Below are 22,299 nucleotides of genomic sequence, written 5' to 3'. Positions count from 1 at the left end.
ATATTTTATTATATTTTGACAACATAAAGAAAATTAACGTATATGTGTGAATATTAAAGAGTAATACAATGATACCTCAGTTCACAAACTTAATTTGCAAAACGACTGGTCGCAAACCAAATTGGTTGCGAACCGAGGAAAATTTCCCCATGGGGTTCAATGTAAATCAGGTTAATCTAAACTTTTTTTTGTTTATTTCTAAAATTATGAAATGTATGTACACATTTTATATTAAACATATATTACATACAGTCTTTTATATTAAGCTGATCTCTTTCATGTGTACATCTAAAAAAAAAAAAAAAAAAGCTATAGCTCCTCTTTAATTCTTGATTGAAACAATTCCAAACCCCAGTTGAAATTACTAATCTAGGGGCCAGAAAACAGCACTGTGCATCCAGGAAAATACCATTTGAGGGTATAATAAAGTTGTATGATTCATATGAACTATTTTTCCATGATTCCCAATCAAGTGTGCCAACCCTCATGATAGTCAGATGGCAGAAACCCCTATCTGAGTGGACTGGTTCGCCTAAGACTGTCATCTTGCACTGCTCTTCTCAATATGAACGTGTCAGAGCAAGGAAGATGGCCGCGGCTCGTGTTCGTGATATAAAGCAGAGTTTGTGAACCAAAGCAAATTTTTGTAAGCTCTTCTGTTTGCAAACCTAGTTGTTCGTGAACAGAAGCATTCGTGAACCGAGGTATCACTGTATTTGGAAAAAGAAAATATGGACAGCCGCACTCCAAAAAACCTTGATGGTTGTATTTATTTAAAAAAGGAAAAATGCACTACAGGTCACAGCACACAACATGGGAGTAAAACAGCTGACGCGTTTCGCACTATAAATTAGTGCTTAATCATAGCTGTGATTTTGGAGTGCGGCTGTCCATATTTTCTTTTTCCATTTGTTGCCTTGTGCATTGCCAGCACCCTTAATCTCCTGAGACCATACTGACACAATCCACCTGGAGCAGTAACTTTCTTTCTATCACTGTATTTGCTAATTAACTACCCCCTTATTACTTATCAAGTTTTAGCTAGAGATGCACTTTAAATATCCATTTAAATTGTTTGCTTACAGATTAGTGATAACAAGTTCTAATAATTCACTAAATGTATTTGATTGTAGAAATGTATATCATGCTTTAAATGACAGAAATTATGAGATAATAAAGTGGATTCTTCTAATGTTAACACCACATTGAATCACTCAAGAACGTGTGCCACCACCGTAGAAAACCTTGTTTACCAGATGGCAAGCAAAACCAGGCATGCGGCTATAGCCCAGCCAAGGCCTTTGCTTGCACAGAAGATCATGGAAATAAGCCCTGGATAGATGGCTGCCTTAAGATATCCACAACTCGATACCACCGTTCAATCACAGATCGTTATTTCAGCAACAAACTCAGCAGTGGACCCAGAAAAGAAAAACCAATCATAGCGTAATATTGTCTAACCAGATATTTATTTTAAAACAGTATTGCACTTACAATTGCAGAGTTTAAAAGTCGCGCATAAAAACACAGAGCCGGCCAGCTACAAACAAACTCTCGTCCTCCTAGCGAAACAGCGTGGTGACGTCAGCACTTATCCTCCACCAGACGCGTTTCGTCATACGTGACATTGTCAATGGGGAACCCATTGATCCCCATTGACAATGTCACGTATGACGAAACACGTCTGGAGGGGGATACATGCCGATGTCACCACGCTGAATCGCTAGGAGGATGGGAGTTTTATTTCCATTATTTTCTGCGCAGACAATATTACGCTACGATTGTTTTTTATTTTCTGGGTCCACTGCTGAGTTTGTTGCTGAAATAACGATCTGCGATTGAATGGTGGTATCGAGTTGTGGATATATTATCCAGGGCTTATTTCCATGATCTTCTGCGCAAGCAAAGGCCTTGGTTGGGCTATAGCCACATGTCTGGTTTTGCTTGCCATTTGGTAAGCAAGTTTTTTCTAAAGGTGGTGGCACACTTTGTTCAGTGATTCACTGTGGTGTTAACATTAGAAGAATCAGTTTTATTATCTCATCATTCCTGTCATTTGAAGCATGATATCAATTTCTACCATCAAATACATTTATTGAATTATTTGGACTATATTAGCACGGATTCTCTTATTCACTCGTATTTTGTGTATATCTCACATTAAGCTGCTGCTTCCTGGATTATGATTATTATTTTGTCTAACTGATACATTAGCACAGTATTTTTCCCTTTATATAACAAATTCTGTTTAACCAGCTGTAGCCCAACAGCTATTATTACCATAGATAAACTGGTTCTTAATGATGAAAAAATATATCTTGCAGCAAATAGTGTAAATCCAGGGAAAAACTGCTTCAACTGATGCATTCTTTCACTCAAGGGGATTGGGTAGAATTAAAAAAATTCCTTCTCCCACAGTGATTGCCTATGAAGACAAACTAATCTAAATAGCATCCACTTAAACTTCTCAGTGGCCTTTCCACAACATATGTGCATTAAAGGTGGCCATAGATGGATCAAAATGCAGCCAGTTCTGCAGGGCCCAGGTGAATTTCAATCCATTTGTGGCTGATCCTGTTCAAGATCAGTCAATCTACTGATCGACTTCTCACAAACAGACTTGCTGCAAAACCTCTGCTGTTAGCATACAATGACACAGTGTGGAGGATTCCTGCATCCACCTGGAACGCATGTATGGGGGAATCAGTCAATTTTTTTGAAGGACAAATTGCTGAGCCATGTATGGCCAAATTAGATAACCTTGCTGTGTCTCCATTGCAAAACAAGGTCATCTTGTGGGTTTTCATATTGTCCTGCATCTTTGCTGCAGGCAGATACTTAAAGGGGTTGTAAAGGTAAAAAAAAAAATTCCCTAAATAGCTTCCGATACCTTAGTGCAGTCCTCCTTCACTTACCTCATCCTTCGATTTTGCTTTTAAATGTCCTTACTTCTGAGAAATCCTCATTTCCTGTTCTTCTGTCTGTAACTCCACACGGTAATGCAAGGCTTTCTCCCTGGTGTGGAGAAAGCCTTTTGAGGGGGGAGGGGGGGAGCAGGAGTGTCGGGACACTCTCTACTTTGCAGATAGAGAAAGGAGCTGTGTGTTAGTGGGCGTCCTGACACTCCTGCTTGCCCCCTCCCCCCTCAAGAGGCTTTCTCCACACCAGGGAGAAAGCCTTGCATTACTGCGTGTAGTTACAGACAGAAGAACAGGAAGTGAGGATTTCTCAGAAGAAATAAGGACATTTAAAAGCAAAATCGAAGGAGGACTGCACTAAGGTAAAGGAAGCTATTTAGGGATTTTTTACCTTTACAACCCCTTTAAATGGCTACTAAACAGTAGCTTTAATATTTTTAAAGGCTTTCACTAGTGGTGTGGTTGACCTAGCCATCTTTATAATTGACCTGTTAATGTTATTGCTAAGTTGCCTTGGTTTTTAAACCTATTACATTTTATTTTGAAGAGTGATGAGTCCGAAGATGATGAACCCTGTGCCATTAGCAGTAAATGGTCTTATCAGAGGCAAAGCAAACGCTGGTCCCGTCTGGAAGATCTTGACTTTTCTTCATGTGAACAAACATCGTCCCTTTCTGTACGAATAGAAAAGATCCCAGTAGTGGATGCTTTGAATCGAGGAGAAAGAAATGATGCATCCTCAATGTACAGCTCCAGCAGTGGTGAGAGTGGCTGCTTTTCTAAAACATATGAAGATCTATCAACAAGCAGATCCTCTTCTAGAGCTTCATCCATAAAACATATTCCTCCAGATTCAGCTTTTAGTGGCCCTCCTTCCACTGAGATGCTAAATATCACAACTGAGAAGTTGGTTGATAAGCCTCCTGGCAAGAAAGATAGTCTGCTCAGGAAAATGGAGAAGTTTCGGCTTAGAAGCTCTGTTGTAAAAAGAACTCCACATCCGAAGGTAAAACCTATCATTAGTAGCCCAGTTCTTCTTGATGATCTTGATAACGAGAAATTGCGCAGTCTTAACTGTGTAAATATTTCAGACTTTACGGAATCACAAAGAGAAACTACTTTTTCTAGCTCTCTCCAAACATGTAACAGTAGTAGTCCATCTGAAAACAGCAGCACCATGAGTACCCCAAGTCCAATTATTAGAGTCAGAAGTCATATGAAGAAATGGGGAGTAGATGAAGAATATGTTGAAGCCTCCAATCCTACTTTGTGGAATGGAAATTCTGAGCAAAAGCTGAAAAATGAAAGAAATTTGCATGAATGTCAAATATTTCACACACCACAAGGCCATAGGCTTGGGACATTTCCTAAAACTATTACTGCAAACAGCATTCTATCGACCAAAGAGACTTCTGTAAATAGGAGAACTGGAAGCATCCATGGCTTCAACAGTACCAGGATTAGAGCTAATGGTGTCAAAGACACTGAAGCTCCACTCGTATCACTTGTCAATAGACTAAGTATTTATGATAATGTGCCCAATGTTTCCTTCCAGATTGATGAAATTTGCTCACCTGATGAGGTTTTTTCAGAACTAGATAATGTTATTGAGGATGTCAACGGACTCAGCAAACTGGTCAGTTCTTGGTCTGAAAAGATGTCAGAGGATGGGGGCTCTGATTTTTTCGACTCTATGTCATCATGCCCATCCTCTCCTAAAACTGGTCATTCCCAAGTGAAGGAAAACTTTTCAGACTATTCAGACCTCAACATTTCTAAACTGCATACAGACTGTGAATATCCAGATCTGCCATATATAACAATTTCAGAAATTCAAACTCCCCTAATCAACTGTAGCAGGTTAGTTAATGATTAATTCTGCCTTTGCTGTGAAGTGATATTTCTTATTTTTAAAGTATTTCTGGAAAAAAATATATATTGATTCTATGTCTCCGCGATACATGCGCCTTGCCCCATGTTTTCTCCCTTTAAAGTATGCTGCAAGTATAAAAAATAGGGGCCAGATCCACAAAAGGGATACGCAGGCGTATCTGCTGATACGCCGTCGTATCCCTGTTTCTATCTATGCGACTGATTCATAGAATCAGTTACGCATAGATATTCCTAAGATCCGTCAGGTGTAATAGTTTTACACTGTCGGATCTTAGGATGCAGTACCGCGGCCGCCGATGGGGGCATTTCTCGGTGAAATTCCGCGTCGGGTATGCAAATTAGCACTTACGGAGATCCACAAAGCTTTTTCCCTTAGTTTTTTTCCCGTAAGTATTAGTTTGCCGTCGCAAAATTAGGGCTGCTTTTACAAAGTGTAAACTTAGTACACCATGTAAAAGTAGACCCTTCTTTCCCGCGTCGCTGTCAAATTTTTTTTTTATTTTTTTTTTCCCGCCGCAACTCTTTTTTTTTCTTTTACACCCGTCGCGATTCTCAAAACTCGGCGCAACGTAACTTCGCGCAAAGCACGTCGGGAAAATCGCGTCGGGAGCATGCGCAGTACGTCCGGCGCGGGAGCGCGCCTAATTTAAATGGGACTCGCCCCATTTGAATTGGGCCGCCTTGCGCTGGCCGGATTTAAGTTACGCCGCTGCAAATTTCCAGGTAAGTGCTTTGTAGATCGGGCACTAACTTGAACAATTTGCGGCAGCGTAACTTAAATGGGAAAAGTTAAGTTACGCCTGCTATTTGTGGATCTGGCCCTATGTGCCCACAACCTTCCTGTATTGGGCTGACAACTCTGCTGTACTGAAAGCTCAAGCAAAGTTATTTGATGCCTAAGTTCTTCCCTGCTGGACTACAGAACACTTTCCCCTCTCCTTATCTACATGACATACAGCGGAGATGTTCTGTGCTCCAAGAATAGAGACCTGAGCAGAGCTGATCATAATACTTTGGGACCTCATTGCAAAAGAGGCAACATTGTCCACTTAAGTAATTTAGCAGAATACTAGTAGGTAGATTCAGGTAGAGTTAGGCCGGCTTATCAGTAGATAAGTCGACCTAACTCAGAATCTACGTTGACTTATGTTTAAGCGTATGCTCAAACAGAGATATGCTTAAACATATCTAAGATAGGACGGCTTGCGCCGTCCTATCTTAGATTGCAATATTTTGGATGGCCGCTAGGTGGTGCTTCCATTGCGGTCGGCGTAGAATATGTAAATTAGTTGATACGCCGATTCACGAACGTACGCCCGGCCGCCGCAGTCAATTAATGCCGTTTCCGTAAGGCATTAGCAGGCCTAAAGTTATTCCATCTATTAGGTGGAATAACAATGTTAAAGTATGGCCTCCATTCCCGCCCGAAATTCAAATTTTTTACGTCGTTTGCATAAGTCGTCCGCGAATCGGGATTTACGTTGTTTATGTCCACGTCGAAATCAATAGGCCTGTGCGGCGTACGTAGCCGCAATGCACACTGGGAAATGTTAGCTAACTTACGGCGGCATAGCCTAAACAGGCTAAGCTACGCCGCCGCAAGTTTAGGCACTTCCCTCTGAATCTACCTATAGATTTTTAGAAAGATCGATGGGTATCTTACTGTATTTGCAGCATCTTGGTGACAAAACCAAGAATGGAGAATTGTGCATGTATTGCAGAGATGTCATTTTGTGCAGACATAAAGTTTGACATCTACTTTTAACTTCTTGAGTGGTTGTTTTATATATGCACAAAAATATGCATATGTTAGGTTATTTTGCATCTACAGTGCCTTGCAAAAGTATTCACCCCTCTTGGTATTTTTCGTGTTTTGTTGCCTCACAACCTGGAATTAACATGGATCATTTGAGGATTTGCATCATTTAATTTACAGAACATGCCTACAACTTTGAAAATGTTTTTTTTTTATTTATTGTGAAGCAAACAACAATTAGGACAAAACAGAACAAGTCAATGTGCATAACTATTCACCCCCTTAAAGTCAATACTTTGTAGAGCCACCTTGTGCGGCTATCACAGCTCCAAGTTGCTTTGGATAAGTCTCTATGAGCTTGCCACATCTTGCCACTGGGATTTTTGCCTATTCCTCTGTGCAAAACTGGTCCTGCGCCTTCAAGTTGGATGATTTGTGCTTCTGAACAGCAATCTAAGTCTGACCACAGATTTTCTATTAGATTGAGGTCTGAGGCTTTGACTAGGCCATTCCAACACATTTACATGTGCCTCTTCCCCCACGACCCTGTTTGGTAGTTTTGGGGGTTTTCCAGCAGGGGGATTATTGGAATCTTACCAAGGTGGCCCCCAGATCCCGGCCGCACAGATATAAACTCATTGGGAAACATGGGGTATGGCTTTGGGTTCCAAAGTAGCATGACAAGTAGCACAAGTGTGAATGGGGCCTTAAAGCCGAATTATAAAAAAAAAAATCATTAGCACAAGGGACATTACTTACTTTTAGTGTTAGGTGTTCCTTGTGCTGCTGTGTGCTGGGTTCAAAATCTTCCTCCTCCGATGCCACCCCACCCTTGCTGCTGTAATATTCTAGTGTGGTGGGGGTTACTAACATTAGGGGAGCTGTGACAGGCTAGTGCCTGACTATGCCTGCCCTTTCCACCCAGCTACATTCAAAGAAGCTGGTACTACAGCTTCTATGAATGAAACTTCACCTGGAAATGGTGGGGGAGGACCTTTCAATCATCCACCTGCTGTATTGTGAAGTGGGTACTTGAGTAATAGAGACGGGCTTGGGCATGTTCGAAATCCCACATGCCCGATCCCACCAGGAAGCCAACACTGCACACGGTTAGTCACAGGCAGTGCGACATTTCCCAATTCACAACTGAACAGATCGGGAAATGTCTCCCTGCCTGTGATTAGCTGTGTGCAGTGTCAGCTCTGCTTACTGGTGTAATCGGGCTCATGGGATTTTGAACATACTCGAGCCCATTTATACTGAGTAATGAATGACTGTTGTGTAGACCAGTGTTTCTCAACTCCAGTCCTCAAGGCGCCCCAACAGGTCATGTTTTCAGGCTTTCCATTATTTTGCACAGGTGATTTGATCAGTTTCACTGCCTTGGTATTTACCCCAGCCATTTCATCTGAGGGAAATCCTGAAAACATGACCTGTTGGGGCGCCTCGAGGACTGGAGTTGAGAAACACTGGTGTAGACACCCTTTACATGGAAGGACACTTTTAACGCCCCAGTGTGATCAGATCTGTGCTGGTGACAAGTGTTGATTGGAGACTTTTTTCTTTTTGATACATGTGTATGTTTATTTTAAAATGTCTCTGCTTTAAATCTAAATTCTTTATGCTAGTTATACTTCAAACTACTGTAACATTATTGATCACAATTGTTTAATAATTGTTATGAGCGCTCAGACATAGAGTACTAGTTGAAGTAATACTATTATCTTTTTCTTATGTATGCTCTATACCAGTGGTTCTTAACCTGTGTTCGATCGAACCCCAGGGGTTCGGTGAGTGAGTCTCGGGGGTTCCGCGGAGGTCACACAGGGCTGCCGGTACAAGGCAGGGGCGGACGGGTGCCCTGGGTGATACCATTTCGTATAGGAGGGGGGGCGTAGCCGCAGGTGAAGCTCTGCCACGGACGCGGCCGCCAGCGCGGCCAGGGGCACTGTACAAATTGTGTGCCGAGTGCACTCCTGAATCCGGGACCATCACCTCCCGGCTCCCTTTCCTGTCTGCTGCAGCCTGTTTACTCCCCCTATGAAGGAGTCTCTTGGTCTCTTCCAGCGGCGTGATGTCACTCCACTCATGGCTGGAAGGGGGGGACTCGGAGCGCTGAGCAGAGAGCTGTGTGTCGTTGCTGCCTGTGACGAGCTAGAGAAGCAAGGACTAGTCTCGAGGAGCCTGCCTGACTAGTGAAATTTGAACCTAGCAGACAGTGTGCTAAAAAAGACTACTGAACTTGTTTAAAAGTAAGTAGAACCTGTTAATAGCATATAATTAAATGGCTGGATTGGGGGGGAGGGGAGGAGGCTGACTGAGGTGAGGTGACCAGCACTTTATTAATATAAAATGGCAGATAAAAAAAATGTTTTTGTGTTATTTTAAATGAGCCTTCTCTGACTAGCAAAAAAAAAATATATATATATATATATATATATATATATATATATATATATATATATATATATAAAAATTGCAGCCTCACTATGCCATCACATGCAGCCTCTGTGCCAAGAATTGTCGGCACTGTGCCCATCACACGCAGCACTGTGCCCATCACACGCAAAATCATATTTTATTTTTCCAATTAAGAAGGGTTCGGTGAATGCGCATATGAAACTGGTGGGGTTCAGTACCTCCAACAAGGTTAAGAACCACTGCTCTATGCAGTGATCAAAAAGATCGGTCATGTTTTAAGATGTGTATAATTAATAAATAGTGTATGTAGTGTATTGCAGCTAGTTTTTTTTTTTTTTTTAAATAGTTTATATAGTTACTATGAGATCTTTTAAATCTTTCCCCTATACAGGGCTGTTTTTGTTTTTTTCATTAGGGTGACTCCAGACAAGTAGTACTTTAGATTGTGTTTTGAATAAAGATTTGTTTAGTTTCATACAAACTATGAGCAATGCCTAATTTCTTTCTTTATAAATTATACCTTTTTAAAAAAAAAAAAAAGTGCTAAGTATGCTGGGATACAGTAAGCATTTTAAGCTGTTTGTGATTTTCAAATTTGCAGAGAAAGTCCAGAGCCTGAAAATGTTTCCATGCAAGTTGAAAGACAGTCAGCAGCTCACTTGAACAGGATCCAGAAACTGTCTTTGTTAAAGCTCACAGCGCTGATGGATAAGTATTCCCCTCCCAACAAACAAGGCTGGAACTGGTGAGTTCATGGGAATTCTGTGTGACACAATCTGCTCTAACTGAAACCCTGCCTATATTTCAGTGGAACTAAAGGAAAATTATTTAAGGTTTGCACAAAAGCATAAACTAATTTTGATTGTTTTTCCATGAGATATATTGCTTTGTCATTAGCGCAGTATTCAAAGGGAAGAAGTAATATAATTGTCAAATTTAGTGTAAATTTTATTTGTTTCGATGGAACATGGGAAGACTAGAACCACTGTCACATTTTTATTGCTGTTTATATCTCATATGAAGTGACCCACCTCTACTATTAGTGATATTGATTGCTGTCACTGGCCATTTGTTATGGGGAAATCCAATCTCTTATGCTAGTCACAAACCATAAAACCTCAATATGTATTATCCTAAACCCACAGTTGATCCAGAGAAAGGCAAAAAAATAATGCATAATCCAATTTGCTCATGGGGGGGTATTCCTTTCTGATCTCCCAAGAGGCAATCAGATATTGCTTGGATCATCTTTGCCCATAAATATTAGTATCCAGTTATATTTTGTGCATTTAAAAAAGAATCCAGGCCTCTTTAAAAAAATAACTAAATCTGAGCTGGGCAGACGCTATTTTCCACATTTTTACAGCTTTATGCCGCGTACACACGACCGATTTTCCTGACGAGAAAAATTTACTTTTTTAGATTGGCCGTGAAAAACATGTGTAGGCTCCAGAGCATTTTTCCTTGACGAGAAAAATGGCCATTAAACATTTAGAACCTGCTCTATTTTTTCTCGTCGTTTTTCACAACGTCGTTCTTCTCGTCGTGAAAAATGGTTGTGTGTAGGCTTTAACGACGGGGAAAAAAACGTGCATGCTCAGAAGCAAGTTATGAGAAGGGAAATTTGCAAAATCAGCCCAAAGGGTGGCGCCATTTAAATGGAACTTCCTCCTTATAGTGCCATTGTACGTGTTGTACGTCACCACGCTTTGCTCAAGAATTTTTAATCATGAGAGGTATCACGATCGGCTTTTTCTCACTCACGTCTGACAGACGCGAGTAGAGGAGAGCCAATCGGCTGCTCTCCTGACAGGGGGGTCTGTGTTGATAGTTTATCAGTGCAGCCCCCCCTCGGATCCCCGCCTAGGACCACTAGGGAAGCCGCCCAGGACCACCAGGATGGCCACCCCACTGGACCACCAGGTATGCCCCCCTAGACCACCAGATCTGTGGCCAGGCAGCTGTCAATCAATGCCCAGGCAGCTGACAATCGGTGCCCACCCACAAGACCTGCCAGTGCCACCATGGATTCCTATCAGTGCCATGTATCAATGCCCATCAGTGCCCAGCAGTACTGCCTATTAGTGCCACCAATAAGTACCCATCTTTGCAGCCTTTCAGTGCCCATAAGCGTTGCCTATCAGTGCCCTCCAGTACCACCCATGAGTGCCCATCAGTGCCGCCTATCAATTCCCATCAGTGCTGCATATCAGTGCCACCCATCAGTTCTGCCTACCAGTGCCCATCGGTGCCGCCTTATCAGTGCCCATCAGTGAAGGAGAAAACATACTTATTTACAAAATTTTATAACACAAATGCAAAACTAAATATTTTTTTAAAAAATTTTCGGTCTTTTTTTTATTATCTTAGTAAAAAATGAAAACCGCAGAGGTGATCAAATACCATCAAAAGAAAGCTCTATTTATGGGAACAAAATGATAAAAAAAATGTGGGTACAGTGTAGCATGACCAGGCAATTGTCATTTAAACAGCGACAGCGCTGAAAGATGAAAATTGGCTTGGGCAGGAAGGGGCGTAAGTGCCTGGTATTGAAGTGATTAATGATTAGCTTTTATTTTTAATGCAAAAGGAACAAAAATGTTGCTAAAAAGTAAGCTTATAAAGTTTTAGCTGAAGTTTGGTTTCAATTTGTTAAGCGCTTCTAAATCTGCGAGTGCATCTTACCCTACCCTGCCTTCAGACTGACATTGCTGCTGTACAAAGGTGCCTCTGTGCTCCTCAATCCAGATTGTAGGCAAACTAATAAAGGAGGTGTGTTACTGGCCAGATCACCAGATGAAAACAAAGGGGGGGGGGGGAAAGCCTAAACAAAAAAAACACTCCTTTGATTGTTAAAGCGGTGGTTCACCCTGCAGAACAACATTTCAGCATAAAATCCGGCATAGTAGCGCGAGCTACACTATGCCGGTCTTAATTTTTTTATCCCCGTACTCACGGTTATATTGTACATAGACGATTCCGTCTGCCGCGGGGAATGGGCGTTCCTAGCAAGAGGGAGGGTGATTGACGGCCGGCTCTGGCACGTCACGCTCCCCGAAGACAGCCGGAGTAGGTCTCGGCTCTTCACGGCGCCTGCGCACAGGCTATGCGCAGGCGCCGTGAAGAGCCAAGCCTATTTCGGCTATTTCCGGAGAAGCGTGACGTGCCAGGGCCGGCCGTCAATCACCTTCCCTCTCCATAGGAACGCCCATTCCCCGGAATCTTCTATGTACGATATAACAGTGAGTACGGGGATAAAAAAATACAGACAGGCATACTGTAGCTCGCGCTACTATGCCGAATTTAATGCTAGAGGGAAAAAAATTTTTTTATTTTTTTTATATAGGGTGAACCCCCGCTTTAAGCTGCAATGTTTTCCTGTTTTAATTTTAGGTTTAATACAACATTAATTAGTGCTGTTATAAAGATGCTATCTTGTTGTAACATCATTGACCTATACGTTCCAACCTCTATCGTTTACGAACAAGTTAAATAGAATTGGTTGCAAGAAAATATGCCATTACTTACTCACCACCCTCTGGATATGCTCTTGCAACCAGTTTTCTATCCAGGTACATATGATCTCATAGTTACATAGTTACATAGTAGGTGAGGTTGAAAAAAGACACACGTCCATCAAGTCCAACCTATGTGTGTGATTATATGTCAGTATTACATTGTATTTCCCTGTATGTTGTGGTCGTCCAGGTGCTTATCTAATAGTTTTTTGAAACTATCGATGCTCCCCACTGAAACCACCGCCTGTGGAAGGGAATTCCACATCCTTGCCACTCTAATGCTGCGTACACATGATCGGACATTTCGACAACAAAACCGTGGATTTTCTTCTGATGGATGCTGGCTCAAACTTGTCTTGCATACACACGGTCGCACAAATGTTGTCGGAAATTCTGATCGCCATGAACACAGGCACATACAACACGTACGACGGCACTATATTTAAGGGAAGTTCGATACCAGTCGTGTTAGTAGAAGTGTTAGTTGAAGTTTGGTAAGAGACGATTCACGCTTTTCAGCCTTGTGCTTTTCAGTCCGTTACAGAGTGACGAATGTGCGAACACTAGTTTTACCAGACCGAGCGCTTCCGTCTCGTACTTGATTCAGAGCATGCTTGGAATTGTGTGCGTCGGAATTGTCTACACACGGTTGGAATTTACGAGAACGAATTTTGTTGTCTGAAAATTTGAGAACCAGTGTGACAGACCTAGCCGGGACAGAGGCTTTTGGAGAGGACTGAATGCAAGCCTCTTGCTTTCCGATTATAGGCCAGGGCCTCAAAACAGCAAGATGGATGGGTTATCCCAGCAGACGGACCTGGAACCTTAAGACTACTTTTCCAACATTCACGAGTTGACCCGTTCAGGGTCCCACTGTGGCTGTTGGACTATTTCCCAGGGGTGAGTATTGTCATGAACCTTGGAATACTGAAGTATTTCTCCTTTGAATCAGTTACACAGTGGGGGGTCTTCTGCCCTGTCTTAAGGCTAACCACCCCCCCCCCCCCCCAGACGGCTCCATGGTCTGGAAGAAAAGCATTGTTCTGTTTGGCTGTTTATGTACTTTAATTACCCCCTGGGGCTTCTGTCTCATTACACATATCACTCATTCTATTCAAGCTATCGGACCAATCCCTGCTGACCCTGTTTCAAGTCCTCATTTGCATGGCCAAGAGGACCTAATTGAGAACTACAATGTACTTTATAATTGACCAATAGGAATGTGGTTGTTGGCGGCAGGGTGTTCAAGCTGCTCTGTATAAAAGTGTGTGTGCATCCAATAAAAGAGATTCCTGTTTGAACTTACATACAGCCTGCCTGGTGTTTGTTCTGAGCTATCACAAATTGATTCTGGATAGCTGTAGTTCGAATCCCGGAGCATCGGATGGCCTAACCATCAGACGTTGCGATCTGCAATCTGATCCAATAGTAGCAGAGGAGTGTCGAGAGTGGAACCGAGCGAGCAAGGGTCTCATTACAACCAGCTCTCAAATTTTTGTTGTCGGAAATTCTGACAGCAAATGTCTGATGGAGCCTACACACGGTCGGAATTTCCGACAACAAGCTGCCATCAAACATTTATTGTCGGAAATTCAGAGCGTGTGTACGCGGCATTACAGTAAAGAACCCTCTATGCATTTTAAGGTTAAACCTCTTTTCTTCTAATTTTAATGAGTGGCCACGAGTCTTATTAAACTCCCTTGAGCGGAAAAGTTTTATCCCTATTGTGGGGTCACCAGTATGGTATTTGTAAATTTAAATCATATCCCCTCTCAAGCGTCTCTTATCCAGAGAGAATAAGTTTAGTGCTTGTAACCTTTCTTCATAACTAATGTCCTCCAGTCCCTTTATTAATGTTGTTGCCCTTCTCTGTACTTGCTCCATTTCCAACACATCCTTCTTGAGGACTGGTTCCCAGAACTGGACAGCATACTCCGGGTACAGCCGGACCAGAGTCATGTAGAGTGGGAGAATTATCACATTATCTCTTGAGTTAATCCCCTTTTTAATGCATGCCAATATTCTGTTTGATTTGTTTGTAGAAGCTTGGCATTGCATGCCATTGCTGAGCCCATCATCTACTGGAACCCCCAGGTCTGCTTAGTATCATCCACAAATACAGAGATTGAACTGTTTACCCCATCCTCCAGGTCTATTATGAACAAATTATATAGGATTGGTCCCAGGACAGAACCCTGGGGACCCCACTTTTCACCCCTGACCATTCCGAGTACTCCCCATTTATCACTACCCTCTGAACTCGCCCTTGTAGACAGTTTTCAATCCATGTACTCACCCTATGATCCATGCCACTGGACCTTACTTTGTACAGTAAACGTTTATGGGAACTGTAAAAAAATGCTTTTGAAAAATCCAGATACACTATGTCTACTGGCCTCCCTTTATCTAGATGGTGGCTCACCTCCTCGCTAAAGGTTTATAGATTTGTTTGGCAAGAACGATTCTTCATGAATCCATGCTGATTACTGCTAATGATACTGTTCTCATTACTAAAATCTTGTATATAGTCCCTTATCATCCCCTCCAAGAGCTTGCATACTATTGATGTTAGGCTAATTGGTCTGTAATTCCCAGGGATGTATTTTGGCCCTTTTTTAAATATTGGTGCTACATTGGCTTTTTTCCAATCAGCTGGTACCATTCCAGTCAGCAGACTGTCAGTAAAAATTAGGAACAATGGTCTGGCAATTACTTGACTGAGTTCCCTAAGGACCCTCCGGGTGCAAGCCATCTGGTCCTGGTGACTTATTAATGTTCAGTTTTTCAAGTCTATTTCTAATTCTGTCTTCTGTTAGCCATGAGGGTGCTTCCTGTGACATGTCATGAGGATAAACACTGCAGTTTTGGTTACAGAAGCCCCCCCTATTACCTTGTGAAGACTGAGGAGAAAAATAAATTCAATACCTTCACCATCTCGCCATCCTTTGTAACCAGATTCCCTTCCTCGTTCTTTATGGGGCCAAGATGGTCTGTCCTCCCTCTTTTACTGTTTATATATGTCATGAATCAGGTGTGATCAGAACTGTGTGGACTGCACAAGTGAACCAGGTTTCTTCACGTATATAGGTGAAGAAAGTAATAATTTATTCATGAAATGTGAATAATATGTAACGCAACCACCTCCAATGGCAAACAGTGCACAACAAACCAATATTAGACCAGACCCCAAAATAACAATCAGATGAATAAATATAGCCAAAAGGGAATAACGGAATCGTAGTCTAGCTAAGCCATGGTCATAATGGGAAATCAGCAAATGGGGGACAAGGAGCAATGGACAGGGAGAGGGTCAAAGGGATCAGATAGCAGGGCAGGGATCCAGGGATACAGGACTGACGGGAACAGGTACAAATAGGTTTGGGATCAGGATCAGAGTCAGGTTCAGATAACAGGTTCAGGCAACAGGTTCAGGATCAAAGTTCCGATTAGGGCACAAGATGAAGCCAAGGCAAAGTGTGTTGAACTTGCCAGGTTTTTATACCATTACCTGCTATCAGGTTCAGGTGATTCCGAATTGCAGGAGGAGATATCTGCTCCATCCTACCAGGATCCACCCACTGGTGGATGCCAGCACTGCGGCCCAAATATCGCATAACACCAGCAGGGAAAGGCTCTCCTGACAGTTCCAAACTGCCAGGAGACACCTGCTGGTGGACATCAGTACTGCACACCAAATATCAGATGGTATTACCAGCGAGTGGAACCTTTCCTGACAATATACTTAAAGAATTTCTTGGGATTTTTTTTGCTCTCCTCCGTTATGTGTCTTTTGTGTTCTATCTTAGACGCCCTATTTACACTCTTATATTTCTTGTTAAATTCTTTGTAAAGTTTGATTTCTGATGGTGATCCCTCAGCATTGTATTTTTAGAAGGGGTTCTCATAAGTGCCAAAATACCTTAATTTGTAAACTAAGCATTTCTGGGGTACTAAATCAAATGCCTTAGCAAAATTTAAAAATACTCCACAGGCCTCGACTATCCAGATTACATGGTACCATTCTAGTAAATAAGCTGTCCTTTTTAAAAATTAGGAATAATGGTCTGGCATGTTGGACGATGCAACTTGATGGATAAAGTTTTAATTTAACCTTGAGGAGTGACCATGGAAGAAGCTTCTTTGAAACTTTGGTAAAGTGTATCTATGGTCAAACTGTAAAATCATATATTCATTTCTACAATGTATTTCAATTATTTCTAGCCTACTTCTATTATTAGGAATGATTCTAAAGTTTGTAAACTTGCATTGTGACACATTTACTTCCTTGAATTTGTTGCCACTTATTTACTGTGCCTTGTTGACACACACTGCTGTGTCAGAAAAATCACAGAGCCTTCTGAACTACAGAGGTGCTGAGAGGAGGAGTCTCAAGACATAAAGTCAGTACAGGAATCTCAGCTTGCAGGCAGCAAGGTACCATGGTATATTATAACAGCCCTCAAATTTTCCACTCGCACACTCGCAAAGTGGAAAATGGCTGTTGGCAAGCGTGGGGCTGCCTCAGAGTGGGGGAGTTAGCACCGCCCACACTGTTTCCTAGCCAGGGGAAGAAAGAGGAGAGGAAGAGGCAAGCCGTCCGAATCAGCAGAGAGCGGGATTGCCCGCTGTAATAGCTTTCATTAAAACTTCCCGTGTTCCCAGGGCTCACGTCACATAGCTCCACCTCTTGGCCCGGCGCCTTTGATAGACAGAATGCAGGTCCAATGCAGGTAATGAGACGGCATCAAAGGCGTCGGGCCAAGAGGCGGGGCTATGTGACGGTGAGCCCCGGGAACACAGGAAATTCAAATGAAAGCTATTACAGCGGGCAATCCCGCTCTCTGCTGATTCGGACAGCTTGCCTCTTCCTCTGCACAGGTGAGGCTGTAGTGGACACAGGTCAGGCTGCGTTCTTTTTCTTTGTTAGCTATAGCTGAAGATGAAAAAGAAAAGTTAACAGAAAATAAAACCAACATGTGCATCAGAAACCTCAATCCATAAAACAGTACAACATCAAAGGGGTGCAGAATCCCATAACCACACAGATTTCAGTCAGGCTGCACTGGTCACAGTTTAGGCTGCACTGGTCACAGTTTAGGCTGCACTGGTAACAGGTCAGGCTGCACTGGTCACAGGTCAGGCTGTATTGGTCACAGGTCAGACTATATTGGTCACAGGTCAGGCTGCATTGGTCACAGGTCAGGCTGCATTGGTCACAGGTCAGGCTGCATTGGTCACAGGTCAGGCTGCATTGGTCACAGGTGAGGCTGCATTGGACACAGGTCATGCTGTATTGTGCACAGGTCATGCTGAATTGGGCACAGGTCATGCTGTATTGTGCAGAGGTCACGCTGTAATGGGCACAGGTGAGGCTGCATTGGTCACAGGTCATGCTGCATTGTGCACAGGTGAGGCTGCATTGGGCACAGGTGGGGCTGCACTGTTGGGCACAGGTGGGGCTACACTGATAAAGTTGTTGTTAATATTTATTTTCATAACTTCAGCATTTAAGTGTCATTTTTGAGGGTGTGTTTAGGGGCGGGATTAGGGGCCAGGGCATGGTAGGGGTTGAGTGGGGCAACTGGTGGCGAGTAACCCTTAAGGCCTGGCTAGTAGCTCATGGGATATATAGTTCTTAGAAATTAAAAATAAACAGCAGAGAAGCCGCAAGCAAAGCATGCATGAAATTCAGAAAGTGTCAGAAAGAGGTGGCCAGCAGACAGGTAGAGAAAGCTTATATTGGGTTGCCAAAATAACTATTGATGGCACTGCTATTACAATGCTTATAGTATAAAATACATGTATGCTATGATCATACATTTCCTTTAACGATTTACCATGATGCATTGCTACTTCTACTTTGAAATTAAACAGAGTTGGGAGGATGTTTGTTGTGAAATATGCATGATGATTTATGTAATTCCTTTGTTTCCTTTTCATACAATTGTTTGCATACAATGATTAATTCTTCTTTAATTTATAGGAATGTTCCAAAGTTTATTCGTAAAATTAGGGTTCCAGACTACAAAGATAAAAATGTGTTTGGTGTTCCACTTATTCTAAATGTGCAGAGGACAGGCTATCCTATTCCTAAAAGCATCCTCCAGGCTATGGAATATTTGCAGATCCATTGCGTTGATCAGGTAATTTTCATCCAGCAGCTAGTATTCCCAATAAATCTTTTCTCCAAAGAAGATAATTGTAACAAAATGTGAAAAATTAGTCTTATGCGTCATCTGCTTTCTGTAAACATAATTTGTTCATATGCAGTATTTTATACTTACCGAACTCAAAAATTAAAACAAAAACTTAATTTTTTTTTTAAGCCCTGAATATAACTATAAATATAAATGCCTTTTAAAAAAAAAAAACTGAAACAACAATCTGAAATATTTAAATTAATAATGAAGATAAGTGCACAAGAAGAGATTACGTTTCATGGAGATGTCATAACAAACAGAAGACAAAGTTAGCAAACCTTAATTTTTCCTGTACTTGTTAAGCTTGGCCCCACACCACTCCCACTTTGTGACTCTCTATTGGCCTTTGAGAATGATTATCATTTTATAGGACCAATACGGAAGACAGACAAGTTTACTGAGCTTAGCTTTTTTAAGGAAAAAAGTCTACTGTCTACATTATGGCCCGGATTCACATACATCGGCGCATATTTATGCCGCCGTAGCATATCTTATTTACGCTACGCCGGCGCAGCGCACAGAGGCACTCACTGGATTCACAAAGCACTTGCTCCCACTTGCTGTTAAAGATACGCTGGGTTTCCTCTGCATAAGCCAGCATAGGTGGAAGTGGGCGTGAGCCATGCTAATGAGGCGTGACCCCATGCAAATGATGGGCCAAGCGTCATAGAAGTACTTAAAATGAACGGCGCATGCGCCGTCCCGTGTCCGCATCCCAGTGCGCATGCTCAGAATCACGTCGAAACAACTGCCTAAGATACGTCGGATTACTGCCTACGACGTGAACGTAACCTACGCCTAGTCATATTCACATACAACGTAAACTACAAAAGATACGACGGCTTGTGTTCCCTGGTCCATACCTTAGCATGAGTTGCGCCTCCTATATGGGGAATAACTTTACGCCGGACGTACGACTTACGCAATCCGCGTATATTATGCGCCGGGCGCAACTATGTTTGTGAATCGGTTTATCTCCCTCATTTGCATATGTGCATAGAAAATCAATGGGAGCGACAAATGCGCCCAGCGTAAATATGCGCCCACGATACGACAGCCTAGGAAAGTTACGTCGATCGGATGAAGCCTATTTTCAGGCGTATCTCAGTTTTTTGGGCCTGGTGCATAGATACAGCGGCGCATACTTACACTTACGCGGCGTATCTGGAGATACGTCGGCGTAAGTGCTTTGTGAATCCGGGCCTATATGTCTAGATCTCTGAAGGCCCTTGGCTCAGTTGGTGTAGTGCCTTTTTTGAGAGGTCATTTTGAAAATAGAGACATTCATTGGCACTCTTTCTAAATGGTTGTTCTATCTTGCACTGTGGGAACAGGAAAAAAGTAGGTATAATGAACCAGGTGCAAGGTAGATGGAGTAACAAGAAAAAAGGAGGAGTATCAAGAGTGGGGGGCATCTGGCTGGTAGGGCAATCTTTTTCTAAGATAATTAGGAATCCCTTAGTATGATCATAAGAAGGATTGCAGTTTAGGGGAAGCGTAAAAATCGATCCAGGTGTGCCATAATTCCAAAAAATTTGGATAGCTTTCATGAAGGCTGGCAACAGACTCCTCCATCCTCATAATGTGGTGGAGCTCTTCCACCCATTCCAAAATAATGGGAGGTGTAGGCGATTTCCAATGCCTAGGGATTAGTGCTTTGACTGCTAATATTGAGATTTAAAAATTCCCTTCTTAGTCTTAGCAATATGCCCCAGAAAAATAGGGTGACCTCTGGGGTTTCTGGCCAGGTGTTGCCTATAATGAAATGGCAGAGCTGGAAAATGGAATGCCAAAAAGGTCAAAAGGGAGGAAGTACACCACAAATGGCGCAGAATCCCTCCAGGTTCTCGCCACTTCACTAGAACTGGTCAGTAATTGAAGATATTATTTTGTGTAAGAGATTCAGGCTTCTATACCATCTAGTCAAAAGTTTGAAATTTTAGTTCTTGCCCTTGGGTGACTGGTTTTGAAGGTGAAAAGGGAATCGCTTGTGCCATCCCTCCTCCGGGATGGAGTGCCCCAACTTTCTTACTATCACTAAAGCAAAGCCCAGACCTCAATCTGGTCAGACTTAAAGATTGCTGTTCACAAGTGCAAACTATCCAACCTGAAGGAACTGGAGCAGTTTTGCAAGGAGGAATGGGCAAAAATCCCTGTGGAAAGATGTGACAAGCTCATACTTATCCAAAGTGACTTGGAGCTGTAATAGCAGCAAAGGGTGGCTCTACAAAGTATTGTCTTTAGGGGGTTGAATAGTTATGCACTTTTTCAGTTATTTTGTCCTACTTGTTGTTTGCCTTACAATAAATAAAAAACATATTTAAAGTTGCGGGCATGTTCTGTAAATTAAATGATGCAAATCCTCAAACAATCCATGTTAATTCCAGGTTGTGAGGCAACAAAACACGAAAAATGCAAAGGGGGTGAATACTTTTGCATGTGTGTGTGTGTATGTGTATATATATATATATATATATATATATATATATATATATATATATATATATATATATATTCATCCTATGGCGATACTCCAGATCAACTATATGGGAGCAGAGGGCTTGCAGTTGATGACGATCCATGAAGGCTGCTTGATGTTTAGCATGACCAGAAATAATTGGTGGAATGACATTCTCCACTGCCTCCACTCTGTTGTGGAACCCCTTTTGGCTCATGTGGAGATCCTCCATATCCCACTTGTGTCTGTCTTCCATGTCTTTAAATGTGGATTCAAGGTCTTGGTTGGAAGGAGGGAGAAGTATTTCTCCAAGGAGCCAGAGATGTCACACGCTTCCTAAATACTATCCAACTCCGGGTGGGTGTGAGTATGAGCCAGTCTGGAACCACCAGTGAAGCAGGTGGATGGGCCTGGGGAGCAGTGGCAGACCGTAATGCATGGCGCAGGCCCCCTAATCCATGCGTCCGGCCCTCTAATCTACATGCGGGCGTTGGACACATGGATTCCAATGTTTTTTTTTCTTTTAGAAGCACATGATTAGATCCAGAGGCTCTAATAGGCTTTGCAAAAGGGTGGTCTCATAGCATAGAGCCCACCCAGTTGTGCAATAATAGTGAATTAATAAATCGCTATTTTCTTCCTAATTCTCCTCCCGGCCAATCAGGATCAGCCTATTGGCCAATGGGAGAAGCGATCCTATTGGCTGTCGAGGAGGAGGAGGGAGGAGACACAGGGGAAGCCACTGCAAAGCACTAGGAGGAAGCGCTGCCCGCGACCTAGATGGGGTAAGTGCGGGGCTGGTGACCGACCGGGGGTGGCTCTGGGTGGATTGATCGCCACCCCCCAAAGAAAATATACCACCAGCTGCCACTGTTGGGGAAGAAGCCTCGAAGTCAGCTCTCTAAGGTGCCATATTGGGAGCATGACAAGAGGCCTTGCGGGGAGACTTGTGAATGAAAGTCCAAATGTCTGGCTTCAGGTATGCTGTAACCATCAGACTAAAGCTCTGGGCTTTCGTCCTGGGTTGCCTGCTCATTTCTGGGGTTGGGAATGCCAATGTGTGCAGTTCTCCGCAGTAGGATGAAAAGCAGGTGCAAAAGCTCAAGAGGTGAGCATCTTCGTGTGGCCGTTGGCA

General features: G+C 42.6%; 1 protein-coding gene across 3 annotated transcripts in view; it reads left to right on the top strand.

Moving 5' to 3' along the window:
- Positions 1-22,299, top strand: part of LOC120932350 (rho GTPase-activating protein 7-like) — a 172,102-nt gene that overhangs the window by 77,728 nt on the left and 72,075 nt on the right. For all 3 annotated transcript variants that reach the window (XM_040344672.1, XM_040344671.1, XM_040344673.1), the window contains exons 5-7: positions 3,466-4,778; positions 9,590-9,733; positions 18,490-18,649. In XM_040344672.1, the coding sequence (XP_040200606.1) occupies positions 3,466-4,778; positions 9,590-9,733; positions 18,490-18,649 (1,617 nt within the window). The remainder of the gene's footprint in view (positions 1-3,465; positions 4,779-9,589; positions 9,734-18,489; positions 18,650-22,299) is intronic.

Source organism: Rana temporaria, chromosome 3 (genome assembly GCF_905171775.1).
Source record: "Rana temporaria chromosome 3, aRanTem1.1, whole genome shotgun sequence".
In the NCBI taxonomy this organism is placed as follows: Eukaryota; Metazoa; Chordata; class Amphibia; order Anura; family Ranidae; genus Rana; species Rana temporaria.
The sequence above is the reverse complement of the archived record's forward strand: the minus strand, read 5'-3'. Positions and strand labels throughout refer to the sequence as shown.